Source organism: Muntiacus reevesi, chromosome 4, assembly GCF_963930625.1.
Source record: "Muntiacus reevesi chromosome 4, mMunRee1.1, whole genome shotgun sequence".
In the NCBI taxonomy this organism is placed as follows: domain Eukaryota; kingdom Metazoa; phylum Chordata; class Mammalia; order Artiodactyla; family Cervidae; genus Muntiacus; species Muntiacus reevesi.
In genome coordinates, this window is record NC_089252.1 from 46,229,698 (window position 1) to 46,251,448 (window position 21,751).

At 55.5% G+C, this 21,751-nt stretch overlaps 1 protein-coding gene across 1 annotated transcript in view; it reads left to right on the forward strand.

The window, feature by feature from the left end:
- Positions 1–21,503, forward strand: part of CTIF (cap binding complex dependent translation initiation factor) — a 314,018-nt gene extending 292,515 nt beyond the window's left edge. The window contains 2 exon segments of the mRNA XM_065932674.1: positions 17,037–17,090; positions 18,779–21,503. Coding sequence (XP_065788746.1) covers positions 17,037–17,090; positions 18,779–18,994 — 270 coding nt within the window. The 3' untranslated portion in view covers positions 18,995–21,503.
- The last annotated feature ends 248 nt before the right edge of the window (positions 21,504–21,751 follow it).

Sequence of the window (21,751 nt, forward strand, 5' to 3'; positions counted from 1 at the left end):
TCTTCCCCGGGCTCAGGGCCCTCTCTGTGGTCTCCAGACTGATGGGACTCTCGGGGGTCACTGCCTGGAACGTTCTTCCCTCCCCCCGGCTCCCGATCCCACTCTTTCCCCAGCTCCACCTCAGAGTGTCAGTTTAGAGCTCCCCCAGGAAGCCTCTTCTGGGCTTCCTCTCCCCACACAGATGAAAATGGTCCTTTCTGCCACCCACCTCCACACCACCCTTAGTTCTGAGCAGAACTGAGAGCTGCCGCTGATGAAGCCAGATACTGCTCTAAATACGTCTCATAGATTTTCTCATTTAGTGCTACCCACCCCCCACCCTGACACACACACTTTCCAGATGAGGAAACTGAGATGCAGAAAATTTACCTGTGCAACGTACGTAGCAGGTGATGGAGTCAGGATTAGAACCCAGGCAGTCTCACTTTACAGGCCCAGCTGCCATCACTGTTCCACTTGTGCAAAGTCTATCTTCTTTATTAGATTAGTAGGTCTACGAGTGAGGACAGGATTCATGTTCCTTGCTGAATGAATGAATGAATGAATGAATGATGTTCTGTCCCTTCAGACCCATGTGTCACTGATGGGGCTGTGTCCAGGGAATAGAGAGGCTCTTCTGAGTGACTTGGCCCCAGCCAACACATGCTTTCCTTCAAATTCAATGCACGGGTTTCCTCAGAGGGCCCGCTGAGTGCAAGTTCCCATGTGAGCAAGAAATAGTCTAGGTAGACTCTAGACTCCATGTAGACTGGGCAGAACCAAATAACTGCCCCCGGGCTCTGAGTCTTGAGGCTTCTCCCTCCAGGGGTTTCAGGAAAGGAGGTCAAAGAAGGTTTCTAGGGGGAGGCACATCTCTCAGCCCATCTTGAGGGATCCAGTAACCGGAGCCAAGGGGAGAGAAGGCGGACCCAGCTGAGTCAGTGAGGAGCAAAGGCCAGAGGCAGATAAGGACCAGATGTGTTCATAGATGGCTTTGGCTGGACCGGAGGTCTGTGAAGCAGAGGGGGGGCGGGGGGCGAGGCAGGAAGGGCCCCTGGGGAGGAAGTGGCAGTGGGCTGAGCCCTTTATCCCTCACAGTCTGTTGGACCAGGTAACGATGCGTGGGTAACACAGATCATGGATTCGCATGCTCACTCACCCAAAGAGATCATCTCAATTTAGAAAGAGTCACCTATTATGAAAATGTATACTCTGCTCAGGGCAAGGCTCGAAACCCAAGCCAACTCCCAGGTGCCCGTTAAATACTTTCATCTCCAACCTTGCACTTGGCGGTGAGCACTTCTGCTGTCCCCAAGCAGCCTTGGCCCCTTTCTCAGCCCAGAGCGGTCCTCCCCTCCGTTTGGGTGGCTGCTACTCTGAGTGCAGACGCTCATCGTGCTGGAGCAGAGCCGTGTTTTTCTCAGCTTAATTGGCCCAACTGTCCCTGCCCGGTGGGTCCTTGGTTACCACCTTGCACCCAAACCCACCACAGAACCAGCTCATCTCCTTCACCCAATGGCCAGACGCCCCTGTCCAGCTTCTGCAGTAGGTCTTCAAACTCCATCCACCTCTACCACCCTGGGGAGACTGGCACCTCTGTCTGGAACCCGGCTTTTATTCCTTGTAGGGCAGGCCAAGACGATGGCGCTGAAGAGGACATGGTCTAAGCAGGGGCTTCTTCAGCATTCCATCCCTGGGGACAGAGTAAGAGGCCAGTGTGCCCGTCTCCCGGCTCCTCAAGGTCCCCCTCTGGTTTCTGGCGCCCTCCCTTACTCACACCCGCTGCCACATCTGCAACTGGGAGCAGGGGCCTCTGGTTGACTTGGGCATGTCATGAAGAGCTTCTGAGAAGCTTCTTCCCAGGCTCACGCCAAGGTGGCTTGGCCTGGCCTTCAGTTGACCATGTGCCCACCAATGAGCAGGGCTGCACCCCTGGACTCTGAACAGGGCACCCGTTGCTCGGAAACCAGGAGGTTACCCTCTGTGCCCCCCGCCTGGTCCCCTCTGAGCCTGCAGAGAAGTCAGCCCTCCGTCCATTCCTGCCTCCCTATCACTTCTTTCCGATTACTATTTCTTTGGCTTCTTTGAAAGGAGACATCTTGCACCCCCAGGAGGCCTCCCGTCTTCCCAAAGGGCCCAGCATGTTCTGAAGTGCTTACACCCCAGAGAGGGCGGGAAGGCGGTAGGTGTGAGGGGCAGACTCCCTCAGGGACGCGGGTGGCTCGATAGAGGCTCGGCCACCCAGGAAAGCTCACCCAGGGGAGGAAGGCCTGTTGCGCAAGCGAGGCCGGGCAGGCGCTCTGAGCTGGCCCGTCGGCCCTGGCACGCGGCTGGGCCTGTTAGGAAATCCAGGAGCCGCTCTGTCTGCTTTCCAGCAGGCGCCACTTCTCTTTCCACCGCTTTGCTCAATTCACGGCCCGGCTCCAGGGCCGGGCGGGCGGGCGAGCCGGGCACCCTCTGCCGCAGGCCCCGTGCCCAGGAACGCCTGCTCCTGCCTCGGCCCTGCTCGCTGTCACAGGATCCCTAGGCCGGGGCTGCAGAGCTGTGCTGATGAGGCCGGCCGGCCAGCAGGCTGTTGTGGCCATGTCGGGTGGGAGGGCAGGGTGACTCTCGGGGAAGGATTCCAGACTGTTTCCTTCTCGGTTGAGCTCCACCGCCCTTATCTCCTTTCCTGCCAGGCGGGACTCCTCACTAGTCACACAAAAGAAAACCCCACCCAAGACGCACACCCCCCACAGCCCCCCTTGAAGGGGGAGGGCTCGCCTCTGGCTCCTTCAGGCCACCCGTTTGTCAGTGTGTGTTGAGCTTATTTTATGTCATGGGTCCAGAAGGGGGTTGGAGGGGCAGGTCGAAGAGACGAGAACAACCAAAAAATGATGCCACCCTGGAGGCTGTCTGACATCTCCTGGCCCTGTCAATAAGCTGGGATCCATCTCTTTTTTTCCCCCCATGCACTGTTGCAGATCTTTTCTTCTAATTGATTTTTATTGGAGTCTAGTTGCTTTTACAGCGTTGTGTGAGTTTACAGCGCAGTGAAGCAGCTATATATATATTGAGATCTTTCTTGGAGGAAATTCAGCCCAGTTGGGGGGGGGGGGGGTGGCGGTGGGCAGGCAAAGATCAACCACTAGGTCCAGGAGCAATTGGGATAAGAGACGGGGGTCGTTGTGGGACTGAGTAGAACAAGGGGTGGGAGACGTAAGAATAACCGTGTACCACACAGCCCCTCGCTTCTAACATCTTGCAGGCATGAGTATTTACTCCCAGTTCACTGAATATTGGGATACAGGAATGATAATTGGAATATAGAGGGCTGAAGAACTGGGATGTCAGCTGATTCCACAGTTTACAAGGCTCAGGAGAGCTGAACATAGAGTCCCGGCCCTGCCGCTCCTAACTCTGTCCCAGGCCCGCTGCTGAGCCTCAGAACAGTCTCACCCCAGCATATTCAGACTTTCTGTTGGCCTGCACTTCCTGGAGGCAGGGGGCTGGCCTAGTTGACCCCTCAAGGTCTCGTTCCAGCCCAGCGGCTGGGGCCCATTCTACAGGCAAGTTGCTATGGGAACTATAACTTTGAATTTCCTGGCTCTGGGGCTGTGAAAATCACAACCTGAACCTTCCGTTGATGTGGGTTTCTCGATTAATTTCCTGTTTGATTGTTTACTTTAGAGAGCGGAAAATGCCTTTGCAGGCAGCTAGTTCCCTCCACCAAGACGCTTATCACACCCTCCCCTCAAAGCCAGCAAGGTCAAGTCCAGGCCTCAGGTGGAGGAGGTTGTGGTGGGGGAAGCGGCGGGGAGCTAAGGCCTGGGGCCAGGGGCTTGGGGACAGCCGGCTCAGAGCAGACTAGCTGCCGGGGCTGCCCTCCCCTTCCCTGCCCTCTCCTGCGTTGGCCGGGGGGACCCCGGCTGGTGGGCGCCAGGAGAGACCTGTGAGTTCAGAGGCTGGCCCCGTGAGGGGTGTCTGCCCACTGCCCGGGGCCTCAGGCCTGGCCTCTAGCCAGCCTAAACCACCACGCCCCCACTCCCACCACCCCCCTCCCCGCCCCATCTCAGAGAGCCATCAGATGCTGAGTCAGACGCAAAATGCAGTCATTCCTTCAGAGGAGCGTCCAGAGGGTGCTGTAGTGGGGTGATGGCCCCAGGTGCCCCCAGTGCCTCCAGGCCTGCTCTCCTGGCCAGGCGCCCCCAGAGGGAGCTTGGAGCACAGCTTTATTTCCATCTGCCTCCCCTTCAACCACCTTCCCCAGGGACCTCCGGCAAGGAGCAGTGGGTGGCGCTCAGTTCAGTTCAGCCGCTCAGCCACGTCTTGCTCTTTGCAACCCCATGGATAGCAGCACGCCAGGGCTCCCTGTCCATCACCAACTCCCGGAGCTTGCTCAAACTCTTGTCCATCGAGTCAGTAATGCCATCCAACCATCTCATCTTGTGTCGTCCCCTTCTCCTCCCGCCTTCAGTCTTTCCCAGCATCAGGGTCTTTTCTAATGAGTCAGTTCTTTGTATCAGGTGGCCAAAGTATTGGAGCTTCAGCTTCAACATCAGTCCTTACAATGAATATTCAGAAGTGATTTCCTTTCGGATGGACTGGTTGGATCTCCTTGCAGTCCAAGAGATTCTCAAGAGTGTTCTCCAACACCACAGTTCAAAAGCATCAGTTCTTTGGCGCTCAGTTTTCTTTATGGTCCAAATCTCACATCGTACATGACTACTAGAAAAACCATAGCTTTGGCTATACAGCACTTTGTCGGCATAGTAATGTCTCTGCTTTTTAACATGCTGTCTAGGTTGGTCATAGCTATTCTTCTAAGGAGTGTCTTTTAATTTCATGACTGCAGTCACCATCTGAAGTAATTTTGGAGCCCAAGAAAATAAAGTCTCTTACTGTTTCCATTGTTTCCCCATCTGTTTGCCATGAAGTGATGGGACCGGATGCCATGATCTTAGTTTTTTTGAATGTTGAGTTTTAAACCAGCTTTTTCACTCTCCTCTTTCACTTTCATCAAGAGGCTCTTTAGTTCCTCTTCGCTTTCTGCCATAGGGTGGTGTCATCTGCGTATCTGAGGTTGTTGATGTTTCTCCCAGCAGTCTTGATTCCAGCTTGTGCTTCAGCTGGAGGTTGGTGCTCGTGTTACCATAATTCCGTCCTGTTCCGGCTCCCATCCTGGGAAGCAGTTCGCCCTGGCAGGCCCAGGTGAGGCACTGCAGCAGGTGTCCTGATCGGCAGTAATAACCGCCTGTCACTGAGAGTAGGGCTGCTCTGTCACCTTTGGGACCCTTCTGCCCACCCCCACCTGCTGAACCCCCAGAGACAGTCGTGAGCACTTGGGTACCAGGGGAGGAGGTAGAACAGTAGAGGTGTACTGACTGGTCAGATAATGACTGGGGAGCAGGGGGCTCCCAGCCCCTCAGTACCCTTCCCCTTGTCTGGGCTATTAACTATAATGTATCATCCTAATCAGGGCACTTTTGAAAGCTAAAGGAATATTACTAGTTATTTGAGGTGAACACTGGAATCATCCCTGGCAAACTGGCATATGTGGTCACCCCACCTTTGCTGACTTCTCCCCATTAGCCTCATTTATATGGGGCTTACTCGTGGGGCAGCTGTTATGTCCTTGACTTTGGACTCGACCTGGGTTCCAAAGCCAGTTTCCATTACTCATGCTCATGGGGACTTCATTTCACTCTCCCTGCCTCAGTTCCTGCAGGTATAAAGTGAGGATAATTACGATGTTGTTTAGGTTTGCCCAGTGGCTCAGCAATAAAGAATCCTCCTGCAATGCCGGAGACATGGGTTTGATCCCTGGATCAGGAAGATCCCCTGGAGGAGGGCATGGCAACCCCACTCCAGTATTTTTGCCTGGAGAATCCCATGGACAGAGGAGCCTGGAGGGCTGCGGTTCATGGGGTTGCAAAGAGTCAGACATAATTGAAGCGATGAAGCACAGTTACAGTGTTATTTAACTCAGACAAACTGGTACAAAGATAAAAATGGATTTTAAAACATGCACAAGCATGGAGCTTGGTATCTGGAGTAAGCGCTCCAAAAATGTAAGCCAGATTAAGGGCCTGTAGACATGATTCAGCCCCCAGAGACCCCCTCTTGAAAGGGAAAACCTCAGGGCTGCCTCTGGTGTTTTGTGCTCACCCTTCAGGAGAGGTCCGTGGACATCAGGGCAGTGAATACAGAAGAGGACAGACAAGGCTTCTAGAAGGAACGGCAAGGGCATTAAAGGAGAAGCTGGGAGGTGTTGATAGCAGTCATGGCCAACGTCCTTGGTGTTTCAAGCCCTGACGCGGGGTCCTGGGAACTCGCGTCTGCAGGGACTCCGTGAACAGAAGTCGCCTCCTGTCTGGGCCATCGGCCAGGGCTTGGCCCCCAAGAGGAGCTGCTGGAGCCATGGCCCCGTCCTCTGGCTCTGGCGTCTGCAGAAGGATTCTGTGTCTGCTCTGAGCCCCAGATTACGTTTCCATCCCCTGGGCCAGCTGTGGGATGGAGCATTCCCCCATGTGACATTTACTGTGGCCACTTTGTACGAGCGGTTTGCAAGCTCTGCAGGAAGGAGGTTAATTATTTCCCCCAGGGCGCCTCGTCCGCAGTTAGGGTGCCTGCCTGCCTGCCCGTCTTAAGTTAGGAGGGCTGACAGCCAGACCACAGGGCACAAGCTTGGACCGAAGTCCAGTTCAGAACCATGAATTTCCTTGACATCTGACCAGAGCTGCCACACCGGGGCTTCTTACTGGGCTAGTGGAAAAGGGACGATCAGGACAAATTCCCCTATCCTGTCTGAAATGCAGGCCGTCACCAAAGGACCATAATAAGTGTTGAAGGTAAACCAACACTCGTTTCCTAGTTGCCCGGACGGGCTGAGCCCTGCGAGCATTTACGCGCATACCTGGATCCACAGCCACACTAGCACCTCTTGTCCATTTCAGAGGAACGATAGCCTTTCTCTTATTTAAGGCTAACCTATATGCTCAACTCTCTCCTCTCTCCTGCACGGTACCCACTCACGTCTGCCTCCGTCTAAGTCTCTCCCACTGTACGGCCCATTGCCCTTGACCCTGAGAACAGAAACCCCCAAAGAAAAAAGAAACAGTTCGCTCTTTCTGTCTCCGCTTATTGACCTCGCTTTGCCTCTCCAGCCCCACGTTACCCAGGCTTCCACCCACCCCTCCCTGGGTGAAGTCATCATGGCAGAGGTCACCCGAGCTCTCCTAATCACCAAATCCAGGGGGCCCTCCCTGCTCATTGTTCATCTCACTGGACCTCTCTGAGCCTTTGACATGGTTGAGAAGTGACCTTGACTTCTCAGCCCTCCGCAGCTTCCGTGACGTCACTCTTTTCCTGCTCTGCCCAGCTCTCTGACCACCCTCTTCCTCCTTGGGGGTTCCCCCTCCTCTGCCGCCATTTCCAAGTCGCAGTCTCCTGGTTCGGAGCTCTTCCCCTCGTCTCTTCTTATTCCATGGCATTCCCCAGGTCAGGTCACTCCCGGGGCCTTGACTCACACCCGTGGCCTGACAACCACGGGTGGCCAGTCTCCCGCTACTTATCTTCCCTGATGACCCCCAAGGACCGTGGACTCAGTATTTCTCACCCCGAGCTCATTCCCGTTTTCCGAAATCAACTCTTCCTGCCTTCGTAGTATCACCCGTGGCACCAGTCGATTCAGTTGATCTGCCCCTTCTCCGTCTTCTGCATTGCGCTTTTCCTCTCCCTAACTTCTGCCTCCTACACCTGTCTCCTTCCACTGTTCCTGCCTTCGCTCAAGCTGCCATGTTTCTCACTGGTCTCCTTGCCTCCAGGTCTCCCACTGCCCCAGCTCCCGTCTGCTCTCCACTCTGCAAAGAGCATGGTCCTACCCACCAGTTGAAAGTCTTTTCAGTGGCTCTCCGTCCCTTAAGATAAAATCCAAACGCAGTAGTAGCATGGCATCTTGAGCCCTTTAGGATGTGGCCCTGGCCACCTTTATCATTTTACGCTGTCTCTCCCCCTAGTATCACATATTTTAGTCTCTTGAAATACTTGTTGTTCACCACTGCACTCCATTAGGTCACCTTTTTTCCCGTTGTATGCATGTACCATGATGCCATGTGCTACTTCTTATGCCATCCGCCTGGCCTGCCCTTCACCACCACCATTCTATCCTATGTTCCAACCCCATATACCTGGCATGAGCTCTCTGCTTCCCCTTATTAGACTCTAAGTTACAAGTCTTATTCTTGTTACCTAGATACTTACATAGTGTTTAGTACACTGTAAGTGTTCCATAAATGTTGTCAAAGGATGGCTGGCTGGCTGGATGGATGGTGGGTGAGAGGGTAGATGGATGAAAGGATGGGTGAGTGATTGGAAGGTTGGAGACATGATGTGTGAGTGGATAAAAGAATGGATGCCTTGGCGGGGCATGGATGAATGGACCTATGGTGGCCAATGCCGACAAAGAATAGGTAAAATCAAGTCGGTTTTGTGCAGACATGGATTGATTATCATCACCAGTCAACAAAATTAAGGATGAGCTCCAATCAGCAAAATAAGAATAAGCTACTGTGGGGGAAATTAAAATAATTCCCCAAGAAAGAGGATGTTGACCCAGGGCTTCTAAGCACCTTCTGGTTCTTCTCAGATTTGCTATCTGTCTGTCTGGCTTGTGTGAGCCACAGAACTACTGAGCCTCAGTGTCTCTGTCTACTAAGCAGAGATAATGAGGCCTGTGGCCATTCTGTGTTTCCGAAAGAATGTCACGGGGACAAATGGGATGGTACATTACAAAGTAGGTCAAGATCTTCAAGAAAGATACATGTTTATGAAGATAAACACTTAATAACAATAATAACAGCTTGCATTGGAAGCACGCTTTGCCCTTTTCAGAACTCTTTCACATACTTTATCTCAACTGACTCTCAAAACAATTCTAGGCAAGTATTAGCCCCATTCTCAAGTGAGGAAACTGAAGTGCAGAGTGACTAAGTGACATGCCCGGGGTTACTCTTCATGAATAGCAGGTCTTCTGACTCCAAACCTGCTGCACGTTTTTTGATGACAGATTTTTATGGACAGATTATCTACTTCCCTGCTTGCCCGAAGAGACCCAGACGTAATTGAGGCTCTTCTTGATGATTCAGGGTCACTATCAGGAGCTGTCCTCTAGACTCAGCTGCAGATGCAAGTCCAGGTCCTGCAGAGGCACAAGGTAGAGATGCCCTAATGCAAACCTGAGAGCGCTCCTGAGATGCCCAGGTAGCTGGCCCTGGGCAGCTGCTCACCGCGGCCACCATTCTAGACCGCGTGCCACTCGTCGGGGCCGTCCGTCTCCTCCAGCTCAGCCTCATTCTTGTCCCTCCCCCCATCTCTCCACTGTCAAGGCACATGCCTGTCATTGTGCTTCCTCGGCCACTGGAGACCTGTACCTCCCACTCAGGCCTCTTCTTTTTCTCTCTCCTCTTCCCAAGACTTCTTCCAGGCTTGCCAGGTATCCTGCTACCATCCTTCTGTAGGCCTAGCCAACCAATCAGAGCTCTGGGTTTGTCCCCCAGCAAACCAGCCGATCACATGTGCTCTGAACTCCCCTCTCTTGGTCGACTCTGTTGCTGCTCCCCACCCATCCTTGAGTCAAGAGGGGCTCCTGCAGGCGGGGTCTGGCTGAGCTTTTAGTGTGGCTGCACTAGGCTACTTGGGTCTGTTCTGTTAAGGCTGGGACTGTGCTGTGGGTGAGCTGACGTGTTCAGGGTGGGCTGGAAGAAGTTCTGATCACCAGCGCTTGCTCTCCTCCTGCACAGGAAGACAGCCCCAGGCTCCTTCCATCCACACCCTCTTTCCTTCCCCACGGGGTAGCACCCCAGGCCTGGCTGCATCCTGGGCACGCCTTGGGCGGCGTGGCCCTGCCCTGGGAACCTTCCCCCGGGGAACTCTGCGGTGCTCTCACCAGGCTGCCTTTCTCCCTTTGCTGTGGGGCCTCCCACAGCCTGACTCCAAGCACCTTGGCCTCTCCCCGAGGGAGGATATGATGGGTGTGCCCACAACAAGTCTCCGGCGGAGACAATAGGACAGGAATGCATTAGCTTCCGAACAAACACTGTGTGGGCTCGCACAATTGCCTTGGATTCTCATCCAAGAAACACATTTCGCTGTTGGAGGGTGCGGGTGGTTTGCCTGCCCCGGCCCGCCCACACCCCTTTCTCTGCCAGAGACATTGATGAGTGGGCGCTGCCCCCCTGACCCCCCACCCCGGGCCTTCAGCCCCCATGTCGGCAGTCCCCTCCGATCCATGCAGATTTTCTTCCAGTGAGGGATTGCAAGGCAAAGGGACAGTCTTGTCCAGGCAGAGAATGGCCTACCCACCAAAGAGTACCTACCTACTCACTGCCCTCAGTTTTCAAGCCGTTTTTAAATTGTAGTTAAAAAAGAACATGGGTTTCCCAGGTGGCTCAGTGATAAAGAACCCCCCTGCCAATGCAGGTGATACAGATTCAATCTCTGTGTCAGAAAGATTCCCTGGAAAAGGAAATGGCAACCCACTCTAGTATTCTTGCCTGGAGAATCCCATGGACAGAGGGAGCTGGTAGGCCACAATCCATGGGGTCGCAAAAGAGTCGGGCGTGACTTAGCGACTAAACAGGAACATAAGGCTGACCGTTTTAGCCGTTTCTAAGTGTACAGTTCAGGGGCATTAAGTGCATTTACGTGGTTGTGCCACCACCATCTCCAGAATGTTCTCATCTTGCAAAACTGAAACTCCATGCATCAGACACCAACTCCCTCTTCCCTCTCCCCCAGTCCCTGGCCGCCACCATTTTGCCTCCCATCTCTATGAATGTGTTCCAGGTCCCTCATGTAAGTGAATCCTACAATATTTGGGCTTCCCCGATGGCTCAGCTGGTAAAGAATCCGCCTGCAATGCGGGAGACCTGGGTTCCATCCCTGGGTTGGGAAGATCCCCTGAAGAAGGGAAAGGCTACCCACTCCAGTATTCTGGCCTGGAGAACTCCATGGATTATATACATAGTCCATGGGTTCGCAAAGAGTCAGACATGACTGAGCGACTTGATTATTATTATCATTATATAATATTTGTCCTTCTGTGACTGGCTTATTTCACTCAGTGTAATGTCTTCAAGGCTCGTCCATATCACAGCATGTGATAGGATTTCCTTCCTTGTTAAGGCTGAATAACACTCCATTATATGGATGGACCACGTTTTGTTTATCCATTCATGTGTCAATGGACTCTTGGGTTGCTCCCACCTCTTGCCTATTGTGAATAATGCTGCTGTGAACTCGGGTGGACTAGGATCTCCTCGAGTTGCCACTACTCTTTGAGACTCGTCTTGGGAGCCAAATAAGCATTGTCTCCCGAAGATCCCGAATAGAACACTCATCGACCACAGAGTTGGCCCCCTCAGTGTACAGCAGCGATTCATTCATCTAAAAGCCAGCTGTACTTTGGGGCTTCCCGGGTGGCTCAGGGGTGCAGAATCCACCTGCCTGTGCCGGAGATACGGGTTCGATCCCTGATCCGGGGAGATCCCACGTGCCAAGGATCAACTGGCCCGTGTACCACAGCTACTGAGCCTGTGCTCTCAAGCCCGGGGAACCACGACTGCTGAGCCCACGTGCCACAGTCTGTGCACCCAGAGTCCGTGTTCCCCAACCAGAAAAGCCACTGCAGGGAGAAGCCTGTGCATCGCAAATGGGGAGAGGCCTCTGCACGCCGCAACTAGAGAAAAGCCTGAGCAGCAACCAAGGCCAATCATAGACATAAAGAAACAAAATTATATTAAAAAAAGAAAGAAAGATGGTTTCCTGAGAAGCCACCGATCACGCAGAGGCACTGGAGCCTATCAGAGGGATGCTGGGGGGATGTCCTCTCTGTAGCCCTTCCACTCAAAGGCTCCAAGGGTCCCCCTCCAAAAACTGGCGGTGAAGAGGCCGAGATAGTGTCTGGGGGAGAGCGGGACGTGGTCTGCAGCACCCATTCTGGTCCCGAACCCTGCATCTCAGCAACTGCAGAGGAAAAGTACAGCGAAAGCCCCTGGGGCCTCCCCCCACTTCCTTGAGAAAACCCAGCAGGCCGTTTGCAAGAGAGCCTATCACTCGATGTGATTCTTGGCTGAACACAGACTTTCCCAAGCCACCAGTGAAAGATAAGGTTGGAGGAGAGGCTCTGGGGTGAGAGCTCGCCCACAGCCCTGCCCGAGCACCCCTACCCTAAGTCTGTCCCCAACCCTGGCAGCCAGGATCCCCGGGCCCCCCAGGGAGGGAGCCTGGGTGTGCAGAGGGAAGGATGTGGTCTAGTCACAGCAATGAGGGGCAGAAAGGAAGAACAGGAAGCCCTGGGCCCACTCTGCAGCTCTGAACCTGCACGCGGAAGCAGGTGGAGGGCGGCCAGGCCTCAGGCCGTAGAAGGAAAAGGAGATGCTTGCTCGTCCAGGCTAAGTGCTCAACTGGCAGGAACCTGGAGGCTCCACGAGGCTGTCCATGCAGCCAGAAGTCAGAGGACCACTTGGAGGGAGAAACAGCCCCATTTCAGTGCACTCAGTACCCATCCGGCCCCAACTCTTAGTATTTCCCTTGTTAATCTCCCATGTCCCGAAGCCCCAGAACTCCTAAAAAACTGATCTCAGGACCGAACGTGAGCCCAGGTTCATCTCAATTCCCCATGACAGGCACGCCTGAGCACCTCCTAGGTGTCAGCCAACATGCTGTGCTGCGCTCAGTCATGTCCAACTCTTTGCAACCGTGTGGACCGTAGCCCGCCAGGCTCCTCTGTCCATGGAATTTTCCAGGCAAGAATGCTGGAGTGGGTTGCCATTTCCTTCGCCAGCATGCTCGGTGCATCCAAAGCAGGACTGTTTCTTCCTTCCCACAAGCTCCCAGTTCTACCAGCTCCCCCCATCCCCAGCCAGCTGCCGGCACCCACTGTGTCTCTGGGAGTTCCCAGACACCCCACTTTCCCCCTTTCCTGTGATTTCTCCCAGCCATTTTTAACTTAAGGATTCTCTCCCTGCTAAGCACCGTGGAAAACCTATGCAGGAGCAAAGTTACCAGCAGGACTAAGTCCCAACAAACCTCAGAGAGTTCTCTTAACATCTGTTCCTTGCAGAGTAAATGGGGCTAGGCCAACCTTCCCCCACCCCCACCCCCGTTCGGTTCTAGACAGGAGCCCCCGAGGCCTGGAACCAGCCCTGCCCGGTCCCCAAGAGCAGGCTGGGTTGGACGCTGGACTCGGGTACACCTGCCCCAAGGTGAGCCGCTCCGTAACTGCTTCCTGGTCTTCAGTCTGGGCTCCTGGGTTTTCTAGATGAGGGAGGCCCTTCCTAGTGCGACCCCCAGGACCCCCAGGCGCTGTCTCACTGCAGGTGTCCCTTGGCTCCCCGTGGGGGTCTGCAGCCCCGGGAGGCAAGAAGACTCCAGAAGCAGACACCAGTGTGTGTGTGTGGCGGCGGGGAGGCGCATGGTGGAAGACAGCTGTGTGCTTCAGAGTACTCCTCTGGGCAAGCACATCATTTTTTAAAATTATTATTTATTCAGTTTTGGCTGTGCTGGATCTTGGTTGCTGCGCGGGCTTTTCTCTAGTCGCGGTGAGCAGGGGCTGTCCTTCGTTGCAGTGCAGGGGCTTCTCATTGCGGTGGCTTCTCTCGTCGTGGGACACAGGCTCTGGGGGGCGCAGCTGCAGCCCATGGACTCAGTATTGCAGCACATGGGCTTCGTTGCTCCGCAGCATGTGGCTTCTTCCCAGACCAGGGACAGAACCTGCATCTCCTGCACTGGCAGGCGGATTCTTCACCACTGGGCCACCAGGGAAGCCCCAAACATCACTATTGATCCAGTCCCCTTGTTGGTGGCCATTCAAGCTATTTGCAAAAGTGAAACCAAGAAAACCTTCCATCCAGCTCATGGAGCGTATGTGGGTGGGGCATGTGTAGGATAAATTCCTGGAAGTGGTATCACCGGTCAGAAGGTTTCTACACTTGTCATGTTGATGCAAGGATACTGGAGTGGATTGCCATTTCCTTCTCCAGGGGAATGTCCCCAACCCAAGGATCAAACCTGGGTCTCCTGCACTGCAGGCAGATTCTTTACCGACGGAGCTAGTTAGCCCCAAATTGCCATCTAGAGAGTTCTACCAACTTCTGTTTCTGCAAACACTATATATTTGCAGACGTAGGGATTATAACTTGGTACCAAGTCCTCTCTGGCAGGAGAAGTCTGTGGGGTGGGGGTGTCCACGTCCCGCTCAGGGCTGCCGTTTCGAGGCGTGTACCAGGGTCAGTTGCCCGCCTCCCACTTGCAGACCCTCCCGGCCAGGTGGGTTTTGTCCCTGCCACTCAAGGCACATGTGTTAACAAATGCTTCCAGTGCTTGCTGTGTGTCCACGCTGGGGAGAGAGTGGACCAAATAGGCCCTGCCCTCCTGAGCCTGCCTTCTCCTGGGGGAGATGCCAGGCAAAGGAGTAGGTCAGGTGTCAGGGGTGAGAGTTGCCAAGGAGCAGAGTAAGCCAGGGGGTGACCGGCAGGGTCACTTACACGCAAGCTGATCAGGGAATCCCTGGCGGATGAGGCCATGGCGGAGCTGAGCCCCGAGTAAAGTGAGGAAGAATGGCCTGCGGATTGGTGGTGGCTGAGAAGTCCTGGGTGCAAGAACACAAAAGCCCAGAGTCAGCACAGCCCCAGCAGGCGTGCCCACCAGGGGCCGTCCACAGCTGTCACTGCCGGGCCCATACTGTTACCTTTCCGGATTGTCCCTGGCTCTCCACCGGCTCGTCTTTTGAGCAGCGTGAGACCCACCTCTGCTCCTTCCTCCCCAAATGATTTTCTTTTCGGCATGTCTACTGTGGGACCCGTTCCTGCCCGGTTCTTCCGCAGAGATACAGTGGAAGGAGGTCTGGTCCCTGAGAATGACTCTGGTCACTGCAGCCCACACTGAGCCATCCCCGGGACTCATTTGACCTTTAGTAAATGCATCGTCAGCCCCCTGATGTGAATGCTTGTGTCCTCTGCCGGGGTTGGTCCTGCACTGGGTGGATATGGCTGTGATGTGACAGGAGAAGGGGGAAGGGAAGGTGGGTGTGCGGAGTTTGGATTCCAAGCCTGTAGTGGGAACAGTCCCCGGGTGGAGTGTCATTTCATGCTTCTTGACCACGTTGTGCCCCAGACCAGAAACCTTGACTCCAGTGCTCGGTTGGTGGACGAGGAAGCTGACCCTAAGTGCCTTCCTCCTGTGCTCTCTGCTTACTCTCCTCCCCTTCCTTTAAAACAAAGACAATGCATAAATCACATTGACCCACATTTGGCGAAGCCCTGCTGTTGCCAGGAGCAGCACTGGGTGTCACAGGGCAGCCGAGATGAACGTCACACTGCCCTGCCCTCAGGAAGCCGCAGTTCACCTTGGAAGTGTCTTGCTCCTTGTGTGGGATGCGGAGTGGTGGGAGAGCCGGGGGACTCGGGAGTGAGAAGCAGGGGTGGGCACCATGCTGGGGTGATTCACAGTCTCCAGGGAAAGTCGGAACGTGACCCGGGCCTTGAAGGGTGGGAAGTGTGGCGATGGAGGGTTCCAGCAGGTGGAAAAATCACTTAGATGATCTGGTGGATGAGATGGTGAGTGTGATGGAGTTGGGGTAGAGATGTATTTAAGGGCCGAGAAGAGAAGCATTACCGGCAGAGGGACCCACCAAAGAAGTGGTCCATGGGGCTCAGGGAGAAGAAGATGACAGAGTTTCTGTAAAGCTGTGCCTGGAGGGAATTTTTACTGGGGGTTCAAGGAAAAATGGGGAAAGGGGCCGAAAACAGCAAATATTGGTGAGGATATAGAAAAATCAGAACTCTAGACCCTGCTGGAAGGTGTGTAAAATAGCACATCCACTGTCAACAGTTTGTCAGGTTCTCAGAAAGCTGAATAAGGAATTACCATATGACCCAGCAATTCCGTTCCCATGGATGGACCCAAGAGAGATGGAGACACATGTCCACACAAACGCTCATACACAAGTGTTCATAGCTGCGTTGTTCATGAGAACCAAAAAGTAGAAACAGCCTAAATGTCGGTCAACTGATGAATGGACAAAGAAAATGTGGTGTAATATCACATACACCCTTCAGTCTCTTATCTTCCAATCACAAAAAGGAATGAAGAATTGACACGTGCTACAACATACTCTAAAAGCATTGTTAGTGGGAGAAATGAATCACAAAAGAACACATAGTATATGATTCCACTGCATAAAATATCCAGAAGAGGTAATTTATTGAGATGAAGGACATTAGTGGTTGTCAGGGTATGGGGGTGGTAAGAGGCCTGACAACTGATGGGTTTGGGTTTCTTTTGGAGACCATGAAAAAGTTCTCGGGTTAGTGGTGATGGTTGGGCAACTTGTGAATCTACTAAAAGCCACTGAATTGTATGCTTAGAAATTGTGAACCTGCTGTGACTGAGCTTTAGCTCAATTTATAAAGAGAGAGAGAGATTGAGAAAATGCAGCGCGGCAGGTAGAGGGGAGCCTGGATCGAGGGCGACCGGTCCCAGCGCTGAGCAGCCTGGCCGTGGCCTTGGTCAGGAAGCAATTCTAGCAGTTCCAGTCTGGAATGGTGTGTGTGGTTTTGCAGGCTGACGGTGCCGGGCCCATAGGGAAGAGCGCTGTGATTTCTGGAAGTCCTCCGGTAGCCAGGGTCCAGGAGCACCTTGAGACCGTAGCTGAGCCTCTCTCACTGATCAGGAAATCTTTGCACGAATTTCATTTCTGCTGACCAGCTGTTCACAGCCAATGACCCCAGGACGCCTGCCACCACTTTCAAACCCTCCTGCAGCCTTGCTGAGCCAGGGCCTGTAGGCAGGCCTTCTGACCTGGTCGAAGTATCCATGCTCCGTGACCACGGCGGTCCTCCGGCTGCTCCAGTCCCATCAGAGAAATCACTGCTTCCTGGAGCAGTGCTCCTGCTGCCCTTCAGCCTCCGTGGGCTGTCTGTCTGGCCTGGCCCCCCCGGGAGATTCTTGTTCCAGGCTGCAGGGGGCTGGGAGCAGCACAGCGCCCTCAGTGCTTGTTCTCTGCCCCTCTCTTCCAGCTCTTGCAATCTCAGGATGTGAAGGAAGATGCCGTCCTGTGCTGCTCAATGGAGGTAAGCGGTGCGGCTTAGACCTCTCCCACCTCAGACCCATCCCTCTCAGCTTAACAGTGTGGGGGGCCCAAGGACCACTGGAGGGGTCCACAAGTCCGGGGCTGGTAGTGGGAGACGACTTCCAGAGTGGACCCAGGGTTCCGTCCACTGCAGGGGACAGAACCGCTGATTCTCTGGCGAGAAGGATGGGGTACTAGCCTCGTTCACCTTCCCTCTGCCCCCAAGACCACCTCCTTCTCAGCCAGGTGCAGCACATAAATGACTTAGAAGATCCCAAGTGATGCCCTGCCCCCGGGTATCTCCCCTGGCTTTGGTGGCAGGGGGGTTGGAGGGGAGGTGCTGAGGTTGAACCCCCAGGTCGCACTGCCCATTTCCAAGCTGCCCCCGTGGGAAGTCCCACCACTGTTGGCAAGGTGTGGCGGCTGCTCTCCGAGCTCTTGCTCAGTTACAGGCGCAAAGCTGTGCCCTCAGAAAACAGCCCAAGGGGACCTCCCTGCTGGTCCAGTGGTCAGGACTCTGCGCTTTCACTACTAAGGGCAGGGGTTTGATCCCTGGCCGAGGGACTAAGATTGCACAAGCCAGATAGAAAAAAAGACAAGAAAACAGCCCAGGGCCATGCAGAGGGAAGTCTGGTGCAGACAGGGGCTTCCAGGGCCCACACCCAGGACATGCCAGGGCTCCATCTGGACACCCTGCACGGGGCTGCAAGCAGGGGAGATAGGAGAGGAGGGGAGAGCATGGCCCCGGCCTCCAGGCAGCTCGTGGTCTGGCTGCGGATAGAGATCTCGCTCACAGGCGGGAGTGGATGAGGCAATGTGGAGAATACATGTGGGTACGGAGCTCACATCTCTGAGGAGTTAGGGGAGAGGTCAGGTTATGCCAGGATGATCAAGGAAGGTTTGGGGAAGAAGGCAGAGCCCTGAGAAACGGGTGGGCTGAGGCAGGGGTGGGGCGGGGATGGGGACTTGAATTCCAGGGGCTGCCTGCAAGGCAGTCTGATCCAGAAGATCCGGGCTCCTCCTAACTCCGAGGGCTTTTCAAAACCATCAGGGGCCTCTCTGGGGGGTAGGCCCTCCAGCAGGCCTTCTGCCCCAGATCCTGTTTCCTCCCTTTCGTAGTGTTAGTGTGGGCAGAGGTCGGTTGTGGGGATGGTGGGGCCGGAGAGGAGGAGGAGGAGAGGAACAGGAGACCTCACCCGTGCTCCTGGGTTTCACATGGACACACGGCGGGTAACAACGACCAAGTTCGTTTCCAGACAGTCCTAGCTAGAGAAGGTTAACGTGGGGCCATCTGGTCACCCTTGAAGGAAGCAGGTCACATAGCCGTTGGGGGTGCGGGCGGTGGTCAGGGAAGGCTTCCTGTAAAAAGGGAGGCAAGTGGATGAAGGGAGAAGCATCATGTTCCTGGTGAGGACTCTTCACAGCCCCGGACAGCAGGCAATATCCTGACTCCTGTCATTCCTCCTGCAGATTGGGTGTTAAAGGTGGGCTCTCACCCTGGCTGTCTCCACCCTCCACCCTCTCCATCCCTCTGTCCTGGGATGAAGAGCCCTGGGCCCCGCACCTTCCTGGGATAATCCAACGATTTCCTGTCCCTGCCCGCCTAGCAAGCATCCCTCACCGAGATGGACAGAGCAGGAGTCCTTTCGGGGTCCAGCCCGCGTCCTAACCCCACTTCTCTGCCCGCAGTTGCAGAGCACAGGCCGACTGCTAGAGGAGCAGTTGCCCGAGATGATGGCCGAGCTCCTGGCCAGCGCCCGCGACAAGATGCTGTGCCCCTCGGAGTCCATGCTGACCCGGTCCCTGCTGCTGGAGGTCATCGAGCTGCACGCCAACAGCTGGAACCCCCTGACGCCCCCCATCACACAGTACTACAACAGAACCATCCAGAAACTGACCGCCTGACAGCTCAGGGGCCTGGCGGGCAGCCCGCAGGGCAGCTGGGGCCCTGGTGCTCAGAGCCAGATGGACAGGCGGGAAGACAGGGGTGGCCCTGGCGGGAGAGAGGCGTGGGGAGGAAGGCAGGCAGAGCCGGCGGCCAGTCTGGAGCCAGACGGGGAAGGGACCGAAGCCCCGGGAGGAGCGGCCCCCCATCCGACGAGCCCCCCAGCCCGAGCATGCGGCAGCTCGCACTAGTAAGGGCAGCATGTCCACGGTGGCCCGGCCCTCCTCCTCCCCGCCCCCTCCCATGCAAGGCGTCCCCCCAACTCCCCCCCGCCGGGCTGTGCTGTGTGCAGGGGTTCATCCCCTCAGAGGCCGTGGCAGCCCGCACGCTGGGGTACAACTTGGGTCAGAAAGGACCTCAGAAGGCTGGAAAAAGTGGGTCGGAGACGGGCTTGCATTGTTCCCGCGCGCTGTCAGCCACAGTCGCCAACTGGCAGCAGGCGACATGTAGCAGATGTCCGGGAGGACAAAGGCAGGCACAGTCCCCACCAGCCGCCCCTAATTGACGGCCTTTGTCCGCGCGGCCGGCGGGCTGGGGGACAGGGGCGATCTCCTCTAACCTTCACGTTCCGCCCTCCCACCTTCCAGCCTCCTCCCTCAGTGCCCCCACCACCCCATCCCACCACAGGGGGCCGGGGGGCCTCGAGGGGAGCCGGAGTTTGCCGTTCTGCTTGCACTCTTTTGTTTTGTTGTGTTTTACTGTTTTCAAAAGTCAGCTGCTTTGAAGTCTCCTCTCTCAGTGCCGAGGGCCCCGCAATGTGATCACACAGTCAGCCCCGCGAGAACCCCCTGATTAGTGGGAGATCAAACCCGGGCCCCCCTCTGGAAGGATCCTAGCCACAGACAGCTTGCCAGTAGCCAATTAGGGTAATTGGAAACTTCTGCCCCTGTAGGGGTCCCCGCTGGAACCCTGTGCTTCTCGGCCCCTGGCTTCTTCCCTGGCTTCTCTGTTCTCCGTTTCTAGCTTCCTCCCTCAAAGGGCCGATCCTGTCGCCACTGGGAGAGCATTAAACCGGTCCTGGCCTGGGGCCTGGGAGTGAACCGGGCTCAGAAAGAGGCTAGCGAATTAAAAACCGGAAAGCTCAGTGATGCTTCCCCATGCCACACACAGAGGTGTTTTCTCAAGCTCTCCCTGGATGGGGAGATACAGGGGAGACGGGGACACCTCGTTCCCTAGGACTGACTCAGTGAGCTGAGTCCTCAGCTGTGGTCTGTGCCCCGGGGTGGGGAGATCTCTGGGTACTACTGCCCCAAGGCTGTTGGGAGGGGTGTGTTTGCTGAGTCATGAGCAGGACTATCAGGGGATCCCAGCAAGCCACCGGCTTTCCAGGCTGGCATCAAGGCTGGGGATGCTTGGAGGGGCCGAGTCCTGGGGGCAGCCCCTTCTCTGACGGCTGGGGAGGAGGATGGGGGGTGGGTCCTGGGAGGCTGGCTTCGGGTCGTCTCTGGTGTCTACACAGCCCCGCTCCTGGTCTGGAGCCCCCATTTCCATGAGGCCCAGAGGGCGGCCTGAGCCCAGCGGTGTCCTCAGTTCTTCCGTCGAGGCCGGGGTCACCTTGAACCCCCGCCCCTGACTGACTGGTCTGATCAGGCTGGAGGAAATGTCCCTTTGTTGAGTCTGGCAGAGCAGGCGGGTGGGGGTGGGGGGCGGCTTCCTCTGTACCCCCTGGCGTATCCATCCCACCAGTCGCCACCTGCCTGCCAGTGCCCCAGGAAGAGCCTGTTGGGGAACAAGGGGAGGGGCACAGTTTACCTGGAAGGGGTCGGTGGCCTCTGCCAAGGAGCCCACACTGCCCCACTTCTGCCTTCTCCGCCCCCCTCCCCTTCCTCCCAAGCTCCTCCGTCTTCTCTTCACTGCCTTTCCTGCACCTTTTGGCTCAGCCTGGGCCCAGGGACACCAGAGGCCCCACGGGAGCCCTTGAGGGAAGAGCTGGGCTGACGTCAGGTTGCTCAGAGAGGCACCAGGGAAATCATGGCCCCACAGGGTCAAGCAGCCCCCAGCCCGGCAAGCAGCCGCTCCCTGGCCGCCCTCCGAGATTCGCACCTGGGCTGAAGGAAGGCCCTGCTTCCCTCAAGTGGGGGGTGTGTGTGTGTGAGTGTGTGTGTGAATATGTGTGTGTGTGTCTACATGAGTACATCTACTGAGAAGGAAGCAGGACCCTGGAAGAACGCTGAAGCCTATAAGTGAGGCTGAAAGTGGAGGGAGCAGAAGAGGGGGTCTCCCACCCCAGCCTTGGGCTCAGAGAGCAGGCTTCCTGAAGGGGCCCCAGACACCGTGCACTCGGGGGCGACGTTCCCTGGACGGCCGGGCAAGGTAACAGCTCGGGCACCACCCTCCTGTGGCCCCTCCTCCCGACAGCCTGCCTTGGTGGTCTTGCCTCAGGGCCAGCCCCTCCTTGACTGTCAGGACCAGAGTGGGGAGGAGTGAGATATAAATATGTACACATATATAAATATATTTTTAATTACGTGTCGTGTCGCCGTGGCCTCCAGACATATATGATTCGCTTAGTTGATTCCATTGCTTGAGAGCGCTTCCTGGCTGATCCACATAACCATCGAAGCTGTCTTTCTAAATGCAGGTTGCTGCTACTTTTTCAGACGTGGAAGGAAAATGTCCCAAAAAAAAAATTGTGTTTTTTTTTTTTAAGGAAATAACAGTAAAGGCTAAACTCTGAGGTCTGAGGCAGCTTCTCATGGGAGACTACTTAGGAACTC